The 26487-nt window shown below is 43.0% G+C and overlaps 1 protein-coding gene across 3 annotated transcripts in view; it reads left to right on the top strand.

The window, feature by feature from the left end:
- Window positions 1–26040, top strand: part of CEMIP (cell migration inducing hyaluronidase 1) — a 116553-nt gene extending 90513 nt beyond the window's left edge. For 2 of the 3 annotated variants that reach the window (XM_049811433.1, XM_049811432.1), the window contains exons 14-29: window positions 47–252; window positions 3499–3568; window positions 4428–4556; window positions 5275–5360; window positions 8112–8243; window positions 10206–10241; window positions 10333–10488; window positions 12022–12202; window positions 13934–14149; window positions 15066–15277; window positions 15748–15933; window positions 16636–16840; window positions 17670–17756; window positions 18075–18232; window positions 21284–21384; window positions 22312–26040. In XM_049811433.1, coding sequence (XP_049667390.1) covers window positions 47–252; window positions 3499–3568; window positions 4428–4556; window positions 5275–5360; window positions 8112–8243; window positions 10206–10241; window positions 10333–10488; window positions 12022–12202; window positions 13934–14149; window positions 15066–15277; window positions 15748–15933; window positions 16636–16840; window positions 17670–17756; window positions 18075–18232; window positions 21284–21384; window positions 22312–22439 — 2289 coding nt within the window. In that variant the 3' untranslated portion in view covers window positions 22440–26040. The remainder of the gene's footprint in view (window positions 1–46; window positions 253–3498; window positions 3569–4427; window positions 4557–5274; window positions 5361–8111; window positions 8244–10205; window positions 10242–10332; window positions 10489–12021; window positions 12203–13933; window positions 14150–15065; window positions 15278–15747; window positions 15934–16635; window positions 16841–17669; window positions 17757–18074; window positions 18233–21283; window positions 21385–22311) is intronic. The other variant, XM_049811434.1, reaches the window with a different exon arrangement.
- The last annotated feature ends 447 nt before the right edge of the window (window positions 26041–26487 follow it).

The raw sequence follows: 26487 nt of genomic DNA, 5'->3' as shown, positions 1-26487 counted from the left end.
GCTGAAGTGTGAAATCTGACCACTGACCTTAGTTTTGTACATGCAGGTGAAGGATGTTGTGGGTTATGATGCACTGGGCCATTGCTTCTTTACGGAGGATGGACCAGAAGAGCGCAACACATTTGATCACTGCCTTGGACTGCTTGTTAAACCTAGCACTCTGCTCCCCTCCGACCGGGACAGCAGGATGTGCAAGCTGATCACGGAGGGTGCTTACCCCGGGTACGTCCCTAAACCCAGGCAGGACTGCAGGTGAGTGGGAGCCTTCCTTCTTTCTTTTCTTTGCCATAAGAGATAGCATTACGTGTATATGATGATGTAGTCATCTGCAGAGGTCTGGGCTGCATGCCCCAAAGGTTGGGAGAGCAGTCTCCTTGGGATCTTTATACTTGCCTACACACCTAGGGTGTAATTTTCATTTTTAGCGTAAAGTCGATAGAGGTGCTTCCTACCTCAGATATTGAAAATCTCTCTTTCAAAGTACACAGTGATACCGTGTGCTTTATGGAGTCTTGATCCCAATGGCTCAGCAAAATGTTGCTGAGTTCAGAATGAACTGTGTTCTGACATTCATGCCCTTCTCAAACGATAGCTGATTTTGAAAATACTCCCATTAATTCAGAAGTCATTATTTGTGAAGAACAGTTACTGTTTAATGATATGGCATTGACGTTATGCGTTCATTTGGCACAGTCTGCCCAAACTGTGGAGTGAAACCAAAATGATATAATAAATGCAGTTTAGCGCAGAATTAGAAGTTGACAATAAAAGATCAAAGACTGTATACACCCATTGGATTTCTAATCGTCTGTCCATACATGAGCTCAGGAAAACATTTCCATGAGCACTTCTCAAAACTTCTATTTGCCACAAATACTGTATTAAACTTGAAAAATGCCGAATGCCTTTCATCTCCCTTTTTGTAAGATCCTTTCCTCTAAGTGTCCTTGCAGATCTGCCAACTGAGGTTTAGATGTGGATTATAAAAGCATTTGCAGTAAGAAAGGATTTTACAAGTTCTTTTTGCAGTTCTGTTGCCTTGCAGAAGATCAGGTGAAGTATAGAAGAAACACAACCGGCTTGGCCACACAGTTAAGCATTAGAATTTTTTCTTAGAGGAATTCATGGGTTCTTCATTAGCAGTAATTTTTAAGCACAGGTTAGAGAAATGCCAGTCACAAATACTGCAGTTGTAGTTGACCCTGTCATAAGGCAAGGTATGGGCTCACCGAGCTCCTGAAGGCCATTCTAGCCCTTCTTTCCATGCTTTTCCAGCTGTTTTTCTGCCCCAAAATCAAGGTGCACAATCTAGGAATATGATTTCATTGCTCATTACTGGCTGTTCAGGGAATTTACTCATTCTGATGCCTATCAAGCAGCTAATTAGCTTTCTTTTTCTTTCCTCATCCCCTTGACTCTTCTTGAGAGAGTACTAAACTCTTAAAGTAAAACCAGTGTGCTTAACAGCTAGGCAAGCAGATCCCCAGCTGTAGTCCAGGGAGCATAGCAAGTGGTCTGGAGCCAATCTGTAGAACCACATTGTTTTCAGAGTGGTTTCCATCAAAACTGGACATCAAGCTTGCCTTTAAGAGTTTAAAATTGATGGTAGATCATCCTGCGGACAAGACTCCTGTGCAAGAGAATGGGAGGTCTTCCTGGTGAAGATTTGTCTTGAGATCACAGAGCGTTGGTGCTGTGTTCAAGCTGCTGGGAGACAGGAACACTTCTGCCTGTAGTCCAGATTTTTCTCCAGGAATGTATTCTGATGGGAGGGGCAGAATTCTACACTAAAAAAGCGCTAAATTTCTGACTCACAAAAAGTCAATGAGAAAGTTTCTGGAGCCAGACTTCCATCCTGGAAATGAGATGGTTAGAAGCTGATTTATGCCTAACAGCTAAAAATCTTCGGGGTTTTTCTTTGAATCTGCTGAGACTGTATCAGTATCACCCATTCTGTCCTCACAACAAACTGGGGTTTTGTCCAAAGAAACGTATTTTTAGCTTTTTAGTTTGGCAAGGGAAAGAGATGAATTCATGCAATGCTCTTTTTCACATCTGTGTTTGTTTATAAATTACACTTAATGTCTCCATTCATAAAATAAGAGTTAATCAGCCGTTGTGCTCATTTTCCACTGATAATCCATTTAATAGTCAGAGGGACGTAATCTGTGTCATTTTGAAGACTGTTACATGAAAAAGCACTAGGAATGATAGGTGGATGTCTAATGAAAATGTCCTACGGTACTTTGATCTGCCATGTCTTCCTTTATAAAAGAATTCAAGGTCTGATCAGAAAATACCTTGTTTTGCACTGGGCTCATCCAGCTTGCAAATGCGTGAGTACACTGACACTATCCCCTGGGGCAGTGGTCAAGGCACCCAGCACAGGGACGAGGGATGAGTACCGGCTGCAGCTCCGCCGGCTTGGAAGAGGCAGGCAGGCAGCCGCTGACAGAAATTAAGACAAGAGGACTGTGCCAAATGACACAGTAACCTGCCCAATCCACATGGCTCTGAGGAATGGGATTGGGCCGAAAGATAGGTTGCTGTGGAAATACAACGTCCTTGCCCTTGCCTATGCAGTAGGAGGTAGTCTATAAATAATCTCAAATTGTTCCTTTCTAGGCCAGACCCAGGCCCAAAACAGAAAAAATTTGCTAAATTTTCTTGATAAAGTCGCACAAACAGAACTTCATCCTAGGCCAGCAAAATGATTTGGCCTAAAGCCCCCATGAAGTCCTTCACAGCAAGATTAAAATAGACATAAGGGTTCCATAGGTCCATCCCCTGCAGAAGGGCGAATCTCTCCCAGCAAATTTAGGGAGCCAGTCTGCTGGTTGTAACTGCTGGATGTTTTCCTCCCAGAGTTCATGTGCCTGTTGGTTAATCAATGCTGTCTGTCACAGGATGGACAGGGATGGATCGATCTTTCCTCCGTGATGGGGATCTTTCAATTAAGAGTCTTTTACGTGCATTAGACAAACAGAGTCCTTTTGTCCCAAAAGAAATGCATAGGAGGGTGGGAGCAAATAAAGTTAATGAATCACAGCAGCTCTTGGAAAAGGCAGGTACTGGGGTACACTTGGAAAGCCCTTAAGAGGCAATTCGTTGGGTCCCTTGATTAAATGAGTCTCTAATGAACCTGAGGACTTATTTGGGGGCAAAGTTCTTTTCTGTGACTTGTGCAACAACATATTTACCTTATCATAAAACATGATTGACATCTGACAGCTTCATAGCAGGCTTAGAATTGCAGTCGAAATTCCTCATGTAATACTTAGGGTTTTAAAAGATAAGGCCGTGCTCTCTGTCAAACTGCAGAGGACACATGTGGTATGAGAAGAGAAAGAAAAAAACCAACATTCCCTTTGCCCCCTAGGCAGCTCCCCTTATCTGAGGGGTTATCGGCCCTGCCTGTACTGGGGGGAGTTGATCCGTGACTCTGGTGTGTGCTCAAAGTGTCATTTTCATGTTGTTATTTGTTTTCCTGACCTGCAGTGCCGTATCCACCTTCTGGATAGCCAACCCACACAACAACCTTATAAACTGTGCAGCTGCGGGATCTGAAGTGAGTGCAGAAGTTTCTTATTTGGTAACAACTCAGATGGGTTACAGCCCTGCTAGGCTGAGGCTCTTGCTGAAATAAAACCTGCTTCTGTCACACAGGCATTTTTGAAACTGCTTGATCGAGACATATATTAATGTGGCTAGTGCCACCAATAAAAAAAAAAAGTTTTCGCTTTGGCTCCACTCTTCTTGTCACTTGCTGTTTCTAGAGCTGGATGGCTTTAACAAAAATTCCCAGCCTTTGCACAGTGTGCAGCCTGAATAAATTAAATAAATGTGACTGCGGAGTCCCAGTGAAGTCTTTGGCAATGATTCTGTTGATTGCAGTACAGTAATGGTGCTCTGAAATTTCAATCAGCACTAATGCTAATTCCACAGGAATTCTTGGTCACACCAGGAGCCTTTATTTTCCTACTAAGACAAACAAACAAGCAAACCAAGCCTTAAACAAAGAGATGTGGTCTTTCCAAAGCTTCTAAATCTAAGTACCTAGATTCAGGCTCCCAGATACATTTTTAGGCAACTAAATAAAAATTATCTGATTTTTAAGATCTGCATTTGCAGTGATAGGAGGACATCAGTGTGTGTGTGTGTTACGGATTTCAAAAGTCTCACTTATAGCTTCAACACAGATGTCAAAGCTTAACTTCAGACACCTTGAAGATGCGGGATTGTGAATGTGAATGTGTGTGTGTGTGAAACTCCTTGCTGCGTGTAGTTATACAGGTCAATGCTGCTAGCTGTGATTTGTCCTGAAATCTTCTGGCTTACGTCTTGTGGCTTTACTGATAAATCCCTGGGCTAATGTAGACCAGCAAGGGAGTTCAAGCAAAGTCTCAGATGACCATTGTCTTCCTCAGGAAACAGGCTTTTGGTTTGTTCTGCACCACGTGCCAACGGGGCCCTCAGCGGGCATGTATTCCCCCGGCTACTCGGAGCACATGCCGATGGGGAAATTCTCCAACAACCGCGCACATTCCAACTACCGGGTGAGTCTGCACGCAACGGGAACGCTGCCCTCAAAAAACCCCACCATCTTCTCACTCCAGCTCTTTGGGTCTGCAAGCTATTAATGCCTGTGCTTTCTGTTTCACTAGAAGTTACCGCAAGCTTGTTTGTGTCTGCAGATAAAGCAGCTTGCGTGCTGGCGTGGGAGCTCTCAGAGTCAGCCAGCACCCGCTTCACTTGGCTTTTGGGTGTTCGGAGAGGCTCTTCCCTCTGCTCAGGCTGCTTCTCTGCTTCTGCGCTCCTAAAACAGTGCCTCCAGGAGCACCTATTGGCAGCTTGTCTAATTACAGACCTCAACTGCCAATGTTAGCAGTTAACTGAACAGCTTCTAGATGGATAAATATGGGCCGCTGTGTCTGATCGCCTTCTCTTTACTTATTTACCTTTAGCATGCAGTGTTGTGGGGCTGTGTGTTACTGCTACTGAGTGCTTTAGACTGCAGCAGGGTGTTTATGTGTATGGGGATACATGCATTTACAAGAGAGATGCAGTTTCTGGAAATTAGTGGCAATTTGCGGGGGGGTGTATACAAGTCTGGATAGTCCTGGCAGCCCTCTGTTTCACATGCTTCTAACAGAAGCATTTACTAGGATTGTGCAAGTGACTTTGGCTTAGAACAATTGGTGGTAGAGCCTGGAGATGGAAAGAACTGTAGAATATATACATATTCTGCAATATTGCATTTCTCTTTTCTTTTAGGCTGGAATGATCATTGATAATGGCGTTAAAACCACTCCAGCCTCTGCCAAGGACAAAAGACCTATCCTGACACTGATTTCTGGGAGGTAAAGTGTTTTGCACAGTTTGGTTTGGAAAAGATTTCTCTAGAGCACTGACTGAAAGCTATGAAATTGCCCCCAAGGAAGCTGACAAGAATGATTGCAATGCCCTTCGGGTGGCTCTTCTTGAGGAAAGGTCTTCACTTAGGTTCACCACCTTCTAACTTGATCTTCTCCATTCCCCTTCCTAAGGGACCCCCAGCACCAACACCTTTCTGGGTTTGTCCTTGCTCTTTAGCTCTGAGCTGAGCTGGTGTGGGTGTTGCATCTGCTCTAGGGTGTTCCATTGACTTTTTTGTTTTAGATAAACAAGAAAATTAAATGCCGTCTGGTCAATAGCCCACTGGGCAGCACTTGCTGCAAGAATTTCCCAGGAATAAGAAAGTAAAGTATTTCCTAGGAATGCTGTTGATTTTCTCCATTCTTTTAGGACCTGCCTGAACGGGGAGTGCTTATGTGATAGAGCTCATGCTTTGATTTCAAATTTTTGTCTAGTTCCAAATCTGACACTGCAATAATCATTACAATTAAATACACAGAGCGACCCTTGATCCCTGCTGTGCACAGCCTCTGTGTGGCATAATGGAGTCATTTAGAAATACTGGAAACCTCTCTACAGACCGTATATTTCCCCAAAGCTGACCCCAGCGAGGAGGCTGATGTAAGCAGAGGGCTTCTTGTGGGCAAAGTGTAATAGCATAAGGACCGCTTGTGCACCCTTTTATCTCATTAGAGGTTGAGTCTGGCTCTTAACTCAGTTACCAACCCCAGGGAGTGAAAAGGACTTAAATATTCTCAAGTTTCATAGTTTTCTTTCCTGACAGACCAATTGTCTCCAGTTGCACCCAACCTGTGTTCCCCCACGACTGGGTTTCTTGACAGAAGAAACCCTGTAGGGAAAAGAAACCTGCTGAAATCCTCTGCTCAGCAGGGGAGAATGACAATTATTTCCTTTTCTCCTTTCCATTTCTGGGACGTGGGTTACCCACATTGCTGCAGTCAGGCACTGGGCAAACATGGCAGGGGTGGGATCGGTCCTTCTCCCCAGGGGAACACAGCCAGCAGCTCAGGTATCAGTTATCCTGTGATCCGCATCACCCCAGTGCCCTGCCTAGCAGCTGGTGGTAAAAGATGTTCAAAAGTGAATTTTATTTACATTATTTTAATGCTCAATTAATTGAAATGATTAAGTCAATGATAAAAGTAACTGCTAAAAAAATAACTTATTAAGAGCAGCCTGCTCTGCAAGCACCTCCAAATTCTCTTGGGAGCCCAATGCTGCTTTTCCATATAGCTGAACACGTGCCTTGGGCAACCGCCTGCTGCCACAGGCACAGTAAGTGATTACTAAAGGCAATTTGTCCTTTGCCGTACAAGGGCAGGAATGACCCCTGGAAGCCAAGCAATTCATAATGCAGTCATGGTTGTGCTTGGGGATTACCCACCAGCACAGGCTGCAGCTCAGATTATTTATACTGTTTTCCACTTTTCATGTGTCAGGACTGAAAGATTGAATAAATTATTATAGCTGGACTGGCTGGGGCAAACTTTGAGGTAGGCTGAACAGTTACAGAGTCAGAGAGATTATTCTGCATTCAGTGACAGCGTTAGATGTCTGAGTCAAATTCTGTACCCTGTAGTGTTCCTCCAGTTATACCTGGATGTGAATGAAACTGGACTCCGTCTCAAAATATCTGCATTTTACAACATCTGGGGAATTCACAAGGGCTGATACTAAATCTCTCTCTGAAAGCAAATTCACAGTGATGAAGCTGCCAAAGCAATATTCATTTACTGGAACCCTATCAGCCTGATGCTCAGTTTGAGATTGATATGATGGCTTATTAAGCAAAACAAAGTGCTATTGAATATCTGTTAGCGATTTGACAGCTTGGCCTCGCTACCCATTGGTGAGGCATGAATTTTAATCTCCGGACCATCCGTTGCTGGCACTGAGTTGGATACTAATTTGTCAGGTTTTCTAAGCTGTGTAGTATGATGGAAGATGCTCCTTCAGCAGCAAAAGGGAGAGCTGTGCCTCAGGATCAGGTAAATGACAGCAGAGCTCAGCATCACCACAGTGAGCCAGCTCCTCACTCAGATCCTGTGGCCTGAGCAGTGGCTGACAGGCAGCAGCTGAGGGCACACTTTGCTGCACTTTCCACTTGTGTCTGCTTTTTTTCCTACATCAGGCCAATATTTCATCATACTTGAGACCTTGAGAGTTAATAAATCTTGTACGTGTCTCCTGGGTAATGTATAGTGGGAATAGTGAAGGACATGCTCTCAGGCCCTCTCCAAGATGTTTTAACTTCTTTCCACAGCAAGGAAAATTTGGCAGTGGTACTCATTGCTACAGTATAGCCAAGGTTAGGAGATAAGAATGCTCAAAAGGGAAAGCAAAAGGATATTTACCTAAATAACAGGAAAATGCTAAAGGATAACAGTAAGGGATTAAAAAATATCTCAGACTTTTGGGAGCAATAACAAACTTTCCATGCTTTCAGCAATATATCAGCAATACAATAATGGAAGGGTGAAAGGAAACTTGGAGCCGGTCTTTACAACCGCCTCGCCTGGACTGTCCTTCCCTTGGCAGTTGGGTCTGGCCATCGCTGCTTGACTAGACATGCTACGTGGATGGACTGTTGTCCCAAAGCTGTTCCTGAGTTAGCAGAAACCAGATGTTTAGCAGGGCCGTGCACCGAGCAAGGCTACCTTCCCTCACCAACCTTTCTCCTCTCCTTCTGGTTACAGATACAGCCCACATAAGGATGCTGATCCTTTGAAGCCCAGGGAACCTGCAATAATTGAGCACTTTATTGCCTACAAGAATCAGGATCACGGGGCCTGGCTGCGGGGTGGAGATGTGTGGCTGGACAACTGCCAGTGAGTTTTGCCTTATTTCAACTCTCGGAGTTCAGCCTGGTGTTTATGGCGAGCATAGCTGTGGTTCAGACTATTTATATCACTTTGCACCTTTCGTATGGCCAAGATTGAAATAAAGATGAAACGTTAAGTAAACACAGGCATTATTTTACGCAAACAAAACCTGCTTTGTCTGAACTGAAGATCCGTCAGATTGTTTCTCTGTGTGATGCTGACCAGCATTCAAAAATGGTCACGTACACACACAGAGACACACAGATGCAAATAACTAAAAAGAAAAACTAATATTTTACGTGAAAAATGAGGTCCCTTGAAAAGAAAGCAGCAAAATCCACACCTTCCCTGGCTAAGCCTGGTCACAGATCAGTTTTATGTGGTTCGCTGTTATGCTGAATAAGCGAGTACCGATGAAGCAGACATAAAACTATGCATCACAGCAGCAAGGGAGAGAGACTGGGCAAGCGCGTGTTGTGCTCTTTGAAGGCCGTTTCCTGCACTGGTCAGAACAGGTATTTGGTTTGCACTTGAAAACAGATGACCTTCTACAGTTTCTTTTGCTGAGCCAAGCTTTAGATACCAACGTCAATAAAGAAAGAGAAAAAGGAAAAAAGCTACTTCACAAGGCATATTGTGATAACCCTAGTAGGAATAGCTGTCACACCATTATCTGGTGTCCAATTCCCGGCCAGAGCTGCCTTTCCTTCGAGTGACCCAAACCTCCTAAAGCGACCAGTGGTATAAGCTGGCTCTAGCAACCGATCAGGTTGTCGAGAGTGAGGCTGTAGCAGAACAGTCGGAAATGCAATATTGACTAATACAGTTCACGTTTCTTATGAAGTACCTAGCCCACTCCGTGGCCAGCAGGTGTTGTCTTCGCAGATCACACTCATGTCATTGAGACATTTACATTGCTTAGGGAGCAAATGCAACAAATGGAGGTTGCGAAAAGGCTGAGTACTCTACTAGTTTCCAGCAGCAAACCTATGAGCGTATGTGAATTCGAGGAAGCAGACATCAAACTGTAAATTGCCTTTATAGCCACAGTAATTTCCATTGCTATTGCTACAAAAAGACTTATGTGTTACATTAACAAAACAAATGTTAATGTGGCATGCAGTATGTAAACTACGGTGTACGTTTATGGGGCCGGCGAAAGGCAAGGGGAGGCGATAGCGTGTGAAGGGCTGCCACCTACAGACACAAGCCGGAGAAAGCAGGGGTTTGCCCTGCCGCGGCACCTCTGCGATCAGGGGTAGACGTCTTAAGAGCGACACCGGGGTGAAGATGCCATCAAGACTGACTCAAACTATCATATTAATTGTAGCCTTCCTATAAGCAGGAGCCATCAACTCACCGTTGTGACTGATCTCATCTAAAAGCTTGGAATTTCCGCAAAATGGAAAGACATTTTAATATTATTTGTTTTTAGTAAGGAAGATCTGATCTCTATCTTCCTGTTGACGAAAGAGAAGCCAAACTTCCCTGGTTTATAACAGTTCCCCTTGTAAAGCTATTTTATAGAAGCAGCACGTGATACGTGAACACAGAGGAGCACAGAGGTGTGCGTAAGGCAAAGCACTATTAAATACTAAAAACTAGTTGGAGGGAGAGATAAGCATGATATTTTTACCTAACAGTGAAAAAAGCATGGTCACTAGACACAGGCAAAAAGCTTTATCAGACAAGTAAACTATGCCCAGTAATCACCGGCTTAACGTCGGCTTGGAGCAATCAAGTGTGTGTCTGCTGCTTCATGTGATCTGCATATACTGCAAGATGTGCCAAAAGGGCTCTTCCAAAACCAGACAGGGAACAAACCTGGAAAAGCCTGAGCTCCCCATGAGCGCTGCTCAGTAGTTAAACCCTGCTGTCCTCCACCTCACTGCTTTGGTTATTTTAGTTTGACATGATAAACCAGAGCAGAACCAAACCTCTTCTGAGGCATCTCTCTTCTCTTTGCAGGTTTGCTGACAACGGCATCGGCCTGACCTTGGCAAGGTAAGTGCGGCGCAGGTTGTGCTGCAGCCTGGGGCACAGCTGGCGGGGATGGGTGTGAGCAGCCCCTTCACCTCCAGCCCTTCCCTTCTAGTGGTGGGACTTTCCCTCATGATGACGGCTCAAAGCAAGAAATCAAGAACAGCCTGTTTGTTGGTGAGAGTGGAAACTTGGGCACAGAGACCATAGACAACGAGATCTGGGGACCTGGAGGTCTGGATCACAGAGGAAGGACCCTGCCCATCGGCCCGTAAGTTCAGCTCAGCACATCAAAGCACTCACCGGTCCCACTCTCAGTGCAAACTCCACTGTGTGGTTTCTTCAGCGCCGTGCGGTTTAATAACCATTACACAGAAAGGATTTGGTTTCATGTCTCCCCATCCCAAAGTCCTCACCGAGCAGCTGCTGCTGGCAGGTGCATACTTGCCGGCTGCCAAGACAACATCAAACTCCTCTTTCTTTCCCCCTCCCCTTTGCAAACAGAGTTGAGAAGACAGCAAGAGGACTGACTGTGTGCTAGCTGGGCAGTTCTATATATGTGGTCAGCAGTGGTTGAGCAATGTGGCAGTCTCCATCCAGGTCAGCTGCCAGGAAAGCTTGTAGAAGCCCTTCCCTGGGCTTGAACTGGCCCAGATGTGGTCATGGATGTCCTCAGAGCTGCTGTTACTATTGCTGCTATGCTACAGGAATGTGATGCCTTTGTTAGATAGTTTTGAAATGGCCAGTGAACTTTGTGTGTGGCCCCTTCCTAGACCTTAGTCCTACAGACTGGTTTGCAAGTGCAATAATGTTTTGTTGTTATTCCTAAAAACGTAGTTATCCTAACAGTAGCTCTACAGTGAATAAACAGCTCAGCTGATTTTTTTTCTGCTGTAATATACGCCGCAACTTTGCTTGTCGGTAGCGATACAGGAGGCTTATTATTAACTATAGCAATAATGAAAATCCAATCTGCTACAACTCTCCTTCTAATATCCTTTACATATATACATGGGCATATCTCATCTTGGGTGTTGTGTGCAGAAACTCAGAGGGACAGAACAAATGCACAGGAGCTGGCAAGTCTTGTCTAAGGGAAACCATTCATATGAGGAAGCGTTCAAATTTATTTATCATCAGAAGTGAAGCTTGAAACATCTTATCTTAGCCTCTTAAGGAGTTTAAGCATCTCGTTCACTTAATCAGTGTGAAAAATGGTGTCTTCTTTACCATGCAGATGATATCAGAAAAGGCTGTTAATAAAGGTTCATTAGTCTGCCCCTTCACCTCTTTTCAACCCTATAGATTGTAAGACCTTTCCTTGTTTTCAAATCCATTTTTTATTGCAGTTCAGTTGCACTGTTTCTCTCCAAGTTTCTTTGAAAGTTGTGGTGGAACTTCTTTTACCATGCTGTTTCTCAGCCCAAGGAGTCTGCACGGCTCTGATGAGTTTCAGGTTTCACTACTGCAGAGCTCATTTCTGAGGGCAAACACGAATTTATTCATTTTGAGGTCAATGCTTTGGCATTGCTGTAAGTTCCTTCCCTGGAGGAGCACAGACCAAATAAAGACGATCTGTTCAGACACAAGAGAACTTGAGCTGAACTTGCAAGGATAAGAGGACTTCACAGACCGAAATCCCTTCTTTTCCAAAACATGAACTCAGGAGTCATCGTAAGGGCTGTGAAAAATGCAAGTAGATGAGAAACAAGTACTGTGGGACTGTACGTGTCTAGAATACATTCTCATCCTCATGCTAATGTGTCATGACCAAGTCTCTCTGTCTCCTCCAAATGTGTTTTAGGGATTTTCCCATTCGAGGGATTCAGTTCTACGACGGGCCGATCAATGTCCAGAACTGCACCTTCCGCAAATTCGCTGCCCTGGACGGCCGGCACACGAGTGCCCTGGCCTTCCGGCTCAATAACGCCTGGCAGAGCTGCCCCAACAACAACGTCACCGACATTCATTTTGAAGAAGTCCCTGTGAGTTATCCTTCTCAGAAAGGCCTTTTGCAGTTGGCTTGGAAATGGGGTTGTGGGCAAAAAGGGTGTAGCAGCCTTTAGGAGAAAATGATGAGAGCTTCGGGAGGTTGTCCATTGTCTTTGCCAGAAGTTTAACAAAGAGGACGGCAGCTAAGAAAGGAGAAATTGGATGGGTAAAATAATAAGAAAATCCAGTTCTCTGACAGGTTTGCAGCAAACCAGAAGCAGGCATCAGTTTCAAAAAAAATTAGTGACATTCAAGTGAAAATAATTTCCATTTCTGTATATCTCAGAAACTGCAAAACAGGGAGAAGAATCTGCCCCTTTGTTTTCAACAGTGGTATAGTATTAAAGCAACAACAGAAGGAACTCTGTTGTGGAAGGTCTAACTTACCTAAAAGCAGAAAATACTGGTTTTGGGAAACAGCCAGTGAAACTGAGCCGATACAGGGTTATTTTGCAGCCTTGCGCACCGGGGTAATTCCATGGACTCAAGTTCTGCAGACATAAATGAGAGCACAGCCCAGCCAAAAAGGGTCTGCCAAACTTTGAATTGCAGTATGAACTTCTGGATGCTGGTCTGAACCCATCCTGGGGTCTGTGCTTTTGAGTTATTTTTGTATTTGATTGCACAAGTATGTGCTAACTGATTTGCTGAGGTTCACCTCTAGCAGCTGTTAAATCCAACTGCCAAACATTACAAACAAATAAATAAATAAAGTGGTTGGGACTGAAATTATTTGGGTTGCTTAACTTTCAAAAAATTAGCAGACTTGATTGTATGTCAGGAAAAGTGCTGACTAGTGATTCTTGTGCCAAATGGGATGGGAAATGCAAAATTCCCCTAAAAGTGTTGGTCAGTCACTCTCTCACATTGCACCATGCAGGCTGGTGATGTGATGTTTATTTATGCTAGACAAAAATACCAGTCAGAAGATGCCTGAGTGGCCATTTCCCAAGGGAGGTCGCTGATTATTCCCAGCATCAGTGTGACTTTGTATGGCTCTGGAACCTTAAAAATATATTAGCAGACAGTAGAGTGAATTGGCTCTAGTGAAATCGCCCCATCTCCTGAACCTTCCTCCAAAATTTTAAAACAAACCTTCTCACAGCTGAGGCTGATATTTTGGTTGTTTGAGTCTTTCCCCCATGGTCAGCAGGGAAATCTGTGTCTGTTCTGTCTGACCAATCAAACACACATCTAAGTGTGTGACCCAGCTCTACGCTGACTTCATGCTTAACAAAAAGGCAGCGTGCAGGTAGAGACAATCCAAATATGCCTGTACCAAATGGCACTGCTGTTCCTGCCAACTAACAAGACTAGCTCAGCTGAAAATTATTTTGGTGGTTCCATCATTGGACGGTCAGTTTCAGAAACTCATAGTTTTATTACCACGCAAGTGCTATCTCAGAGCACCTGCAACCCCAGACTTCATCTGGAGTCATGGGGCCTCAGAACTGTTGAACATCAAGCCTACAATGTCTCAAGCTGAGCAGTCAAAATCTGTGGCCATTTAAAGAATGGTGATGTTAGTGCCCACACAGATTTCTTCATGCACAAGTTGACCCACAAGCCAACACTATTTCTTGTCCAAGCTACTTTCCAATGCCAAATGAAGTCAGAAAATGGGTCCTTGGAGCCATGCTGGTAACTATGGCCATCCTTTGCTCTGTACTCTAAGTGATTAATTCCTTTCTGGAAGTGTAAATGTGTTTCACTGTTTTGTTTAGATTACCTCAAGGGTCTTCTTTGGAGAACCTGGTCCCTGGTTCAACGGTCTGGATATGGATGGTGATAAAACATCAGTTTTTCATGATGTAGATGGTTCTGTGTCAGAATATCCAGGCTCATACCTGATAAAAGAAGATAACTGGTTAATCAAGCACCCTGACTGCATTGACATGCCCGATTGGAGAGGTTCCATCTGCAGCGGACACTTTGCACAGGTAAAGCTGGTTACCTTGCAGTATTGTTATCACTTTATTTTATTTTAAATTTCTCGGCACTGTAAAGCTTGACCTTTAGAAACGGACTTTCTTCAGGCTGCTCAGGGTTTATTTATCTGCATGTCTGAACAGGTGGTTTTGAACACGAGGATACTTGTCGTACATTTTCAGATACTTTGGCTGCTAACAACTGTAACAACTTCTACCTGAAGTCCCGTAAGAGCTCCAGGGGCATTAACAGATTAATATACATAAATCTATGGGCTGTCAGCTAGTTGGTTTTCCTTGATTTACAGAGAGAAGTGTTGCCCACAGCCTTATGGGAAATGTGCTGAGCAGTCAAAATTAGACTTCAGCTCTCATGATCTTTCATCCTGTTGTGTAACCACCAAACCATTCTTCCTACCACACAAGCTCTGAGTGCTGCTGCCTTGAGAGGGTCCTCACTTTCCTCTGATGAGGAATGCCTGTTCTTGTCTTGGGTGTTGCAACTGTTGGTTTTTTTGTGTGTAGTGCAACTAAAGCCAATTTCTAACCACCGAGCTGGTTTTCAAGTTTCTGAAATCCAGACGAAGGGTCCTCGTTCAGTAGAAGTCAGATGGCTGAGGTAGATACTGTCCCACTGCTGTTAGGGTTGCCACTAACACTGTGAAATACTTCAGCCCTATGGCAGGCCTGTTTGAAGCCTTTACTGGCACATACTCTTGAACTCAGTGGATGAGGAAATGGTCCTTCTTTTTTTCTAAGAACAGTTTACTTTGTTGAAAAGGAAGCCTAAGAAATTGAATATAATTATATGGCATACAGGTCACTCCTGAAGTCACAGGCCTCACACCAGTTCAATCTATTGAATAGCTGCACCTTTAATGTTTTACTGTCATGCATCAAACCCTTGGTGATCTTTTTTTTCGTCTAGATATACATCCAAGCCTACAAGCCAGCCAACCTGAAAATGAAAATAATAAAAAATGACTACCACGATCACCCACTCTACTTGGAAGGGGCTTTGAGCAAAAGCACTCATTACCAACAGTATCAGCCTGTTATAACTCTGAGGAAAGGCTACACCATCCACTGGGACAAGACAGCCCCTGAAGAGCTGGCCATATGGCTCATCAACTTCAACAAGTGAGTGATCTGACCAAATTCCAACATTCCAGCCCAATAATGTAACTGCACATTTTTAATGGGTGAGGTCATCACCCATTTGCTCTTCCAGAATGAACGTGCTTGTTCCAGGAAGTCCATTGACTTCACCATCTTTCCATTTGACATTTCACATTCCTGTTTCCTCCCCCAGGAAGCCTTGCAAGATAACACGGTTCATTTTTAGAAGCCTAGAGCTAATTCATTCCTGGTGCATGGAAGTCACAGGTGTAGAAGTCAGGAGCAGATCTGACCTACATTGCTTAACTAAACCGTGGCTGTTATTTCTAATTTATGTTGCATTGATTCATCCCCAACCCTTAAAATTTTAACTGGCCAGGAAAAAATTAAGTTACATTTCAGAGTGAATTATTTAGTTTGGCTTCTAGCATGCCCAGGAAAATAATAGTCATGTGTCGACTTGTTATAATGTGGGTCTTTGCTATGTTTAGGAACGACTGGATCCAAGTAGGGTTTTGCTATCCTAAAGGGACGACATTTTCCATTCTCTCAGACATCCACAATCGTCTTTTGAAGAAAACATACAAAACTGGAACCTTCTATAGAACCTCTCAAATGGAGAAATTGGAGCACAGATATCCTAGCAAAGGATACTACTACTGGGATGAGGACACCGGGTAAGGAAGCAGGTCTTGCCTATTTGGACATGGATTTGAGAAAGCTGCTGGAATTGTGAGCCATTTGGCTAATGCCGTTATTGGGGATCACAACAAAACCAGAAAGTCTTTCTGGGAATGTGACCAGCATTTAATTTTCCTGGGACTCCCACGGCTGCCAGTCATTCATAGCCTCTGCTGTACTGCCAATTACTCTGGGAAATGCTTTGCCAAGTGAATACAAATTAGAAAAAAAAAGACAAAAGCAAAGTGCAGACCATGAAACTGAACTGGAAACACACCCAACCCTTTTTGTTTTGAACAGCTACCATTTATAAACACCACGACAGGGATGCACGGGAACTAAGAGTGTAAAACCTCTTTCTTTTAAAGAATTAAAATAATGGGAAAGAAAGACCGACCTAAAATACAAAGCATGTGTTTCTACATAAATGTATCATTATAAAACAGTGCTCAGAGGGAGTTCAGGTGTCATCTAATTTCTGTCTTAAGTTCCATGACCTCCCCAAACCATTTCTGAGATGTGTGTCCCCTTTATTTGCATGTGGTACGTTCAGCACTATAAAATGCAGACATCAGCACTGAGGGTTTGCAATGCACATTACTGCAAAGCATTAGGAAGGAGTTCACCAAAACTGGGAATTAGTAATTTTTTGCACAGAAGTCTCAAGGATGCTGCTCACTTTTCTTTCCTACCTGCAGGCTGCTGTTTCTGAAACTCAAAGCTCAAAATGAGAAGGAGAAATTTGCTTTCTGCTCTGTCAAGGGCTGTGAACGAATAAGGATCAAAGCTGTGATCCCAAAGACGGCTGGCGTCAGCGACTGTGAAGCCATGGCCTATCCCAAGTACATTGAGACACCAATAGTGGAAGTGCCAATGCCTAAGAAGCTCTCTAGTACACAACTGGTAAAGTAATTGATTTCTTATCACAGAATTATTGCCAGTGTAAATCTGTAATTCTGGCACATATTGTGCCCACAGACATCGAAAGACTTTGTACCAGGTTCAGTATATCCTGTGCCTGATTTTCTGAAATGGTTCAGGCATCTGAAATAATATGAAACAGATTCTTGCACGTGCAGAAAGTACAGGTCCTTGAAGGTCAAAGCCACCCAAGACTTTGGTTGAAGTTGGATACTTAGTCTTTTGGGACTCTGTTGTGATGTGCTGTGCTTAAAAGCATAGGGTAAAAAGTAATGAGCTGGAAGACAGCTTGGTCCAGGGAATGTGATTCTGGAAAGACACAGGGTTCTTTGCCTGGCCTCCAGCTCCTCCAGGTTATAAGAACAGCAGTGTCAGAGAGGGGACTGCATAGCTGAGTGTCTCATTCATATAATGCACAGCACTGTCTCCTATATCCAATACATTTTAATTCTGGGGAAGGCAGGGGGATATTTATTGGATTTTTTATTTTCTTCACTCATCACCCTTGAAGCAGGAATGCACAGCAAAGCCTCCAAGAATTATGTGTCAGCTGTGCAAAGTGAGAATCACTTCTACTCTGCCATTTGATGAAACAATTTAAATGTTGACAGGATGAGCAGAGAGGTTACTATTGTGCCCAGTCTCATTAGCAACGTAATTTGGCAAGTCAGTGCTTATTATGTAGCTTTCTAGTTGGTTGAATTTCAAGGTTCAAAATGCTTTCTGAAAATGTAGCATTCAGGTAATGGACATCCTCACTAGAAAAATTCTTTCCTCTCTTTTTTTTTTTTTTTTTTTTTTTTGTGAACAGAAGACTAAGGACCACCTACTAGAAGTGAAAATAGAAACTTATAAGAAACAATACTTCCACCTAAAGGATGACTTTGCATACACTGAGGTAAGCAGGTCCTCTCAGTGAAATTTATGGGACAAAATTCTAAGATGCTTGCTTCATTTTTATGGAAAACTTGCTTACAAAGTTACCATGGATAGTTAGATTCAGGTCACTTCTGCTCTGTATTTTGAAAAAAAAAATAATGGCTGTAACTTCCCCTTACTAGTATAAATGCAGGACAGCTTGACCTCAGAGATCTGGAATTCTGTCCTTTGATATAAAAAGGAGTCCCATGACTCAAGACTATCAGTGCTTCTTACAGGTGGCTGTTTGCAATTGTGTTACTATGATAGATGAATAATATTTTCCCCTTCCGCACAGGTTGATGGTGTCAGGTTTTTCCTCACTGATGAGGGTATCCAACTAGTTGTGATTGATGGACATCATGGAAACGTTGTTGATCGAGTAACATTCAAAAATTCAATTCTACAGGGAATCCCAGCACAGATAGAAAATTATGTCAACAGCATCAAAGATCAGTGAGTAAATAACCTCGTGTTACTAAGGTGCAATGTACAAGAATGCTGTACAACACTCATCTTTTTCCTGGTTTTTGTGACCCAACGTGGGCCAGAATGACTGAGCTAACAATGTGCTTTTGTAGCTGCCGACTCCAATAGAGTCCAAATGTGAGCGGGACATGCAGGCAGAAGGATGCAGACTCTGTGATTTAGGAACTGATTGAGCCCCAGATAAACTGCAGAGCTACATTTGATTAATAAACTGCAGATCTACATTTATGTTGTGGGTTACAGACAAACTACAGACTTAAATTCACAAAGCACTTATCGGTACAGATGTGCACAGTTTATGTTTTTCTATTGCCTGCGTACTCTCTCAAATCACAGAGAATTCCACTAATAAAATACATTCCTCTTTGCACATGTTCCCTGCCCAGACCTAAAGGCTGGATGCTTTTATTTTTTAAGCATGGGCAGCCAGAAAGGCAGAGTTTTGCAAGTGGGTGGTAAGTAGCCAACACGTTCCTGCATCCTGGAGGACAGCAGCTTTGTCTGCTGGAATAAGAATGGGAACAATACTAGAAACCCTTTAACCAGAGATGGTGTTCTCCTATTAGTTTGTGGAGTGCTATTGTGAAATGAATATATTTCATTGTTATTAAATCTGTTTTGATTTGAAATCTGATATGTAACATCTAATACAAATATGATTGCTTTGCTGATGAATCATTTGAAATAGCTGTGGGCAGATCAACAGGATATTGTTCTGGCATTTATTCTAGGGACTTGGGGGAAGTTTCAGCAGAGTGCCATGCAGGTGGATACAGATGTGTTTCTGAAGATTGCAAAAACCACATTGAGTAGTTACTGCAGAGAAGCATGATAGTTGCTCACTTTTCTCTCATTAAATAAACTAAGAGAGCTTTTCAGAGAGGCCATCATCCTCCTTTGCAAAAACTCCAATCTCAATCCTGGCTAAATCCAGTTCCTGGATTCTTTCTTACTTTAGAAGTTTGAATTGTAATTAGATTTCAGATGTATTTAAGTCTTTCTGAGCCTCATTGTCTTCTCTGGATTAGTGTTGGAACAGGGTTAGGATTAGGATTAGGATTAGGATCAGGATTAGGATCAGGATCAGGTTCAGGATTAGGACCAGAAGTTGACCCAACATGGTCAGCACCTCTCAGGTCTCACTCAGCTGTGTCTTTGCAAGGATTGAACCCCCAAATTACTGTCCTTCTTTGACCAAAAGTTTTCCCAGCCCAGCCCCTGCAGGCCTTTCCAATTTGATCAGGCACAGGCTTCAGCTACAGCCATGAAACACCTTTCATCCATTTGCTGGATGGAAGTGTTGTTCAGATTCAGGTGTGGGCACCGTGCAGATGGCAGGACTGTACAGCCAGCAGCTTCTTGTCACCTCTCCCCACCACGGTGCAGAGCATGGGCTGTACAGAGAGATGGTGCTAACGGAGGGGAAGGGACCCCACCAGCCTCGCCAGCCTCTCGTGAAGAGACTGCTGAAACAACTTTCAGGTTTATGGATTTGGGGATGCAAGAAGGGGTGTTTCTAGCAAGGACAAGCCTCTTTCTTCATTTAAGCAACTCTGTGGGCCAAATTCCTTTTTGTTAATAAATCTATTCTTCTGATGAGTTTCCCAGGGATAAGAAAACAAAACATCTGGTGAATTTATTTTAAACTTCCATAGCAGGAAAGGCTTACTAGAAAGTAATGATTTTAGTGAACTGAAGGAAATAAAAAGAGGTGATTCAGCATTCGCAAAGTAGTCAAAACCAGCCTGCCAGCTCAATCCACTCTGGTAAGCACTGGAGCATTTTAACACCTCAGGTTTATTCTAGGAAAAGTCCTGGTGACTCTTAACTCTTTTGCTTCTCTTGTTCTTCTGCCACCACCCGTTGCTATTTTCCCCTGAACAGTTCCAGTTCCAGCTGAGGTGTTAAGATGTAAATGCTGCACTCAGTAGCTCAGGGCTTGAGCTCCGCAGGAGCTATTGCCTAATTAATTTTAGTGACTTGTGTCCACTGTGATGCCGGAAAGCAGACCCAGCAAGGCTCTCATTCTGCAAGACTGCAAATGCCATTTGAGTCAGAGAAGTTTCATTCATGGAAAGCCTGCAAGGTGGAATTAAATAATTTCACCTAAGCAAGTGTTTGCTCAATTACTGTCGTGTAGATTTAATTAGGAGGTGAACAAAGATGACATCCAAGCCCCACTGAACTTAATGGCAAAACTTCCACTGAACTCACTGGCGCATACCTCTCCCTCAACAGGCTTTGGGATAACCATTGGAGGTATTTGTGCATCTTGTAGGAAGTAATGAGCTTAACTTCACTGAGTGTCCTGTGCTTCTCCCCAGAAAAGTCTCACTGCATGATTATTTCTTCATGTTTAATTTGGGTTTTTATTCTACCTATCTAGAATTAAGCCTAGGCAGTTATCAAGTTTTACCAAGCAGTTACAGATTTACATTAGCTTAATGCACTTACCTCATGCCTTTTGTTTATCACTCAGCATTTGTATAGGACCCCAAGAATTTTTAGGTGAAATACAGTACATGCAAGTAAGACAGTAATAATAATAATAATAATAATAATAGTACACTTTTTAAGCAAAAGCATACTGAAAATGAAGGAAAAGCATCAAAGGCAAAAGCCTCAAAGAAGTGAATTTCTTCAGGTTTAATCTGCTAATGACGAAAGAAGAAGAAATTACTTGAGACTTCCTAAGAGCATCCCAGGGAGAGCATGTTCCTCTCTGAGCAAAGCTGGATAGAACTGCTGGTTGGAAACATTTAAATCATCCTAGAAAACAGTGTTTAAAAAAAAAAAGAAGAGAATTCTGTCTGCTTTCTAATGGGTTTTGCATGATTGGAAAAGTGAATATATGACTCAACTGTTGGAAAGCATGGACAAAAGACATTAAAGCAGAAACCACTGTAGTTCGTGGGTGCCTTTGAGTCACACAGGCAGGAGTTACCAGTCCTCAAGACAGACAAGCGAGGAGTGTGTTCTGACTCTTCACCTGTTGATAAATGGCTTTGTTTCCTTCAGCTCCATAGTGCTGGTGACATCTAAAGGAAGATTCATTTCAAGAGGACCATGGACTAAAGTACTGGAGAAACTTGGAGCAGAAGAGGGTTTTAGGTTAAAAGGTAACCACTTTTTAAAAATGCAATTCTAAACCCCTTTATCTATTCCCCTCCCATGATTCCAGTAAAGGGACCTTTTTTCTTCTTCTAAACTTTGCCTTGCTTGTTTCTATGTGCTCAAACATCCTAGGACCAGTCATTTATTTATTTGGTAAGGTTGTATCCACTGCAGCCTTGGATAACAGCACTCAGTTTAGTACTGTAAATGGAAAAAGTGCTCTGGCAGTTGTTCTTAGAAGTAAAGAATTCAGGGGTTTTGATTTTCCAGATTAACTTTAAATAGAAAGGCATTTTAACAAAAGGAATATTGGATTTTTTTTCCCACTAAATGCCCCAAACCAGGATTTTTACTTTTCTGAACTTATTTTTAGCTGGTCTTCACTTGAAACAGAAGTCTGACTTGATGACACAGAGCCTATATATTTCAAAACATCACATATTGCACTAGAACATCGCTTTGTTGTGCACGTTGCTTTCATCAGCTCTAACTGTGAGCTTTTTGCACGCTTTCCTCCTCTGTGTGCGTGTTTTACACTTGCTAATGTAGGTCTTGTCTGTTGTCCTGTCCCCCATCCCCCACCTTTCCCAAGTAGGAAAGGGTTTTGAATATAACCACCATGCAAATAATGGTAGCTTTAACAGGTAGCTCAGGCTGCTTGCTATGCAGGGTTTTTCCTTCTCTGTTTCTCCTCTGCTATGTAACATACATTGTTAATTAATGGAAGCATACAATATGTAAATAAAATTTTAATTAAGCTTCATTAGGAAAGTATTTCTTTAATACCTGGAGAATGCAAATTGGCAAAGTTTGCATGCACATGTGTGCTCTTGTGCACCTGCACCCATGCAGCCATTGGGTGTAGCCATGCTCACAGGCAGTTTTCTGGTGCAGCCCAGACACGCTCCTAATATATTTGCTCTGATTTGCAGAAAAAATGGCTTTTGTTGGCTTCAAAGGAAGCTTCCGCCCTGTCTGGGTGAAGCTGGTCACTAATGAGGACTCGGCTAAAATCTACCAAGCACTGCCAATTCCTGTGATGAAGAAAATGAAACTATGAGGACACGGCTGCTTTGCCTTCTGGCTGCCAGCACTGCCCCCATGGGATGGACTACTGACTGCTCACCGCAGGCACCTTGCAAGCCTGCTCCAGAGGTGTAGCATTTTGTTGTTGTTGTTGTTGTTCAAAAAGAAATCTTACTGTAAGTAGCTAGAGTGGCCACATGTGACAGAAAAGCCTTCCTCTGTGATCAGCGTACGTTCTGTGATCACCAGCTCCTCGCCGGTTGATTTGCTCACCGATGCCATGTTGACTCTCGTGTTACTAAGCAAGGTTTGACCTATTTTACAAGGTGCTGGTTTTATCAGCACCCCTGTGACAGACTAACTTATGTGTTTCCTCTTGAAGGGGGAGTTCTAGGTCTGAAGGCCATTGAGGATTATTGCTTTTACCAGCCTCTAAGTTGTCCAAACACTTTTTCTTTTCTATAGTGTAACTAGCTGCTCACCTAAACATGGAATGCCAATTCAAAGGTTGGTTGAAAATCTAAGGCAGAAAGAGTATATTTGAGTGATTACCTAGATGCTGGGAAACATAACTGGACAGTAAGAATTTATGCTAAAGCTTCTATGATGTTTGATCAAGCTCTTTGGGATCTGTGTTGTTCATGCTAACCCACAGCACATAGTTGGGGAAGATATGAGAGATGGAGCGGATAAAACATACCAGTGAAGACTGATTAAACCACATACTTCTGCTTGCTCAGAAAACTGTGTTTCTCCTATGGATCAAGGTTTTGTAACAGGGGTTGCTAAAATAGGAAGTTTTCCTTCAACAAGTAGCTGTAGGCTAGAAGGAAAGCAATGTCAATTAGCACATACACTTTCTCAGCCTTTCCCATACAGTACCTCTGTATAATAATGTCCAGAATCAGTCCAGAGGGTTTATGGTAGCCAGTCAAAGCCATTCTGTTCAAGGCTTCTAGTTTTTAACTGGGATTACTGGGACTTAACCTTATTCAGCCTCAAATAGGGTGAGCAGCCGTCGCCTTTCCAGGGAGGTCAGAGGGAACAGGATCAGACTGCTCTGCTGTGTGTTGCTTTCTGATCCTGTCCTCAGGCTGAAGGGCATGAGTGTCTTCCTGGAAGAGTTAGGTGAGATCTGGATGGAAGGTGACAGAGATCTTACCAAGTAGCTGAAGAATTACAGTGGGAATGCCCATACACTAGTTGTTGGATGTCTTGTACTTCCTTTCCCCCTTCTCCAAAGCAATATCTGGGTAATGAAGGCAGATCATCATGAATCAGGACTCCTACAGGGACACCTCTTGAAGCTGGGAAATTAACCGTTATCTTGTAAAACATTGTAAGCACTTCTAGTGTTCAGTGATATTTCTGTCTGTTGCTCAGAAATGCCATGAAGGCGTCTCTGGAGGCTGTGGCTACTTTTAAGAAATCTAAGCAGGCCGGGGGGGGGGGGGGAGGGAAGCAGTAAAAGATAGGATGACAAGCTTTTCAAAGCACATAGAATGTCAATTTTGCCAATAATATCTGGGTTTGTTTCCCACTTTGTCTCTGCCTGTCCCCATTGCTACAGAAATTATTCAAGTTGCTGATGGTTACTTCGTTTTGCTCTGTTTTAATTAAAGCTCATGTAATTAAGTTGCTTTTTTTCCATAGTATCCAAAATGCTATGTTGCAGCTAGAACGAAAGAGCAAGGATTTTGTGTGTCATTCCAAAGGCTGGGCAGGTGTTGCACTCTATAAGCCTGGTTTAGATCGATTGCTCTGAAAGTCAAAGCAACCATGAGCAAAATTTAGACAGTACTGTAGGTTACATTCCCCTCAAGCCTCTCCTGGGTTTTGAAACTGGAAATGTTCTTTTCAGTCTGATTATATAGTTGTTTTGAACTCGCTGAATGTCATGTGTATTGTATTTAAACAAACAAAAAAAAAGCCAAGCTTTCCCTCCCTTGCTTCTCAACAAGAGTCTGTTAATGAATGCTCCTTAGGCATTTGTGCTGTTTCCAGCGTGAATGGGCAACACTTGTAAAAGACAAGTTAAGGTGGGTTGTTTTTTCCCCCAATGTCTTACGATAGTTTGGGGATTTCACAAACTATTCCTCGAAGAAGTCAGTCTCATTTGTTCAACCAGTTTACAGTTCAACCATGATTATCCAAACATCATTTATCTGATGTTCTCTGATAGCCAAAACAAAGCCAGATCCCTGAAGTTGAGCAAACAGAGCAAAAATAAGTCCCTTGAGTACATTAGTCTGGGTTATCTAAACCTCTTCACTGTCCTGAGGAAATTCTGTTGATATCATTGCACTGGTGTTAGTGGAACAGACTTGCTCCCAAGACATGGACCAAAGCAGGAGTATTTCTTTCATGAGCACTTAACAAACTGTGGGCAGGAAAGCTGGGCTCAGAATGTACCTGGTTTGGGATTTGGCTTTGTACGACCCTCGGGGCAGGGGTTGCCCTCTGTGGTGCACTGCTTCACTGGGCCACCAGTGAGTTCCCTTCTCTGTTCAGAGAGCGAGTTCTGCTCTCTGTCATCGTGTAAATGCCTGGGAGGCATTGTTCAGCTTCTACGAGCATGCTGCCTTTGTGCTGAAGGGCAGCTTCTGATTTTACTATTTTGGGAATTCTCAGGGTGAAATCATAAGACTTGGCTCTAGGAAAAAAATTTTTTTCTTTCCTAAAAAATCTCATCTTATTAAGAGAAGAAAACTTTTAAGTAGCTTGTTCTATCATGCAAAGCTTGTCACATGGGCCTGTTTTGGAGCTAGGGTGGGTCTCACGCTGTGAATAGGGAGTACAGGATCGCTGCAGGCTGTAAGCCTGGGGGATAACAGAGCATCCTAGCAGTGTAGCTGGGCAGCCACACCTGTGAAATGCAAAGGGCTCCCATCCACCTTTACGGGATGAAGTCGTTGCGTTGCTCTGCAGACAGAATGAAGCCTAATACCACCGCCAGTCAGCAACAGTTTTGTGCCATATGATTACTTTTTTATCTTTGACTGTTCTAGAAATTGCACGTGCACATTTTCACTAGTGAATTACCTGACTGCTTGTTCTTTGTACATCCTGTACAGTCCCTGCACAAGCTGCAGTTACCCTCTTTGTAAGGTTTCATTACTGCAAATGTTTCCATGTTTGCCTACGCAATTGCCATGGGTAGAGTGGGGGTTTTTTTGATTGCATTTTGTTTGTTTGTCTATTTGTTTGGATGTTTGGGTTTTTTGCCTCTGTTCAAATGCTTGTTTTACCTGTCGCCGAAACAGCTGGTCCTTTTTCGGAATTAGATGTTTGTACATTTTCTTATAGACTTTCCAATGAAAAAAAGATATATTTTCTATTAATTTATTACAATGGCACTAAGACAACTAAATTGCAGACATATGAAGCATTTCTACTGGAGTTTATCATTGTCCAGGTTGTTAAGGAGGTTGGCAATATGTCTTTTCTGATAATCTGCTTTGCACTTGAAAGCTCTCTATGTCCGCAGACCGTGGTAATGCATTGACTGGTTTATGACGACGAGCTCTTGGGACGTTGGTTCCAACAGATTGTGGCTTACAACTGAAATAACATGTAGTTGTTTGGAGTACACAATGTTTATCAAAATAAATATTCAATGCAAATTTCTTATTTTATTCTTGTCTCTTCCGTGTCTCTCTGTAACAATGCACTGGTGTTTGCTGGACAGATGGACACACGCACACACACGACTTTTAGTACAGCATCTGTGAGAAAGGTACACAGCTCCCTACTTATTTCAAAAGACAAAAACCAAGGGGCCAAACCACCCCTGTGTGCATTTGCTGGCCAGTCCGCAGCACATTTCACTGCCTGCCCAGTCACTGCCTGCAGGACCCGAGACAGGAAGACTGGAAGGGAAGGAGTTGGGAGTGGGAAAGGGGATATTACAGTGGGCAGGCATGGGAAAGGGCTGTATTTGGAGCAGGTGGGGGACTATTAGTAGATTAAAACAAAAATCTTGTTCCCCTGTCCACAAAACTTTTTTTCATTGAATAAGGTGAACATAGAGTAAAAATATATATGGAAATAATATATAAAACAGGTATAAAGTTTTTGTAGTG

Source organism: Accipiter gentilis, chromosome 10, assembly GCF_929443795.1.
Source record: "Accipiter gentilis chromosome 10, bAccGen1.1, whole genome shotgun sequence".
Classification (NCBI taxonomy): Eukaryota; Metazoa; Chordata; class Aves; order Accipitriformes; family Accipitridae; genus Astur; species Astur gentilis.
The sequence above is the reverse complement of the archived record's forward strand: the minus strand, read 5'-3'. Positions and strand labels throughout refer to the sequence as shown.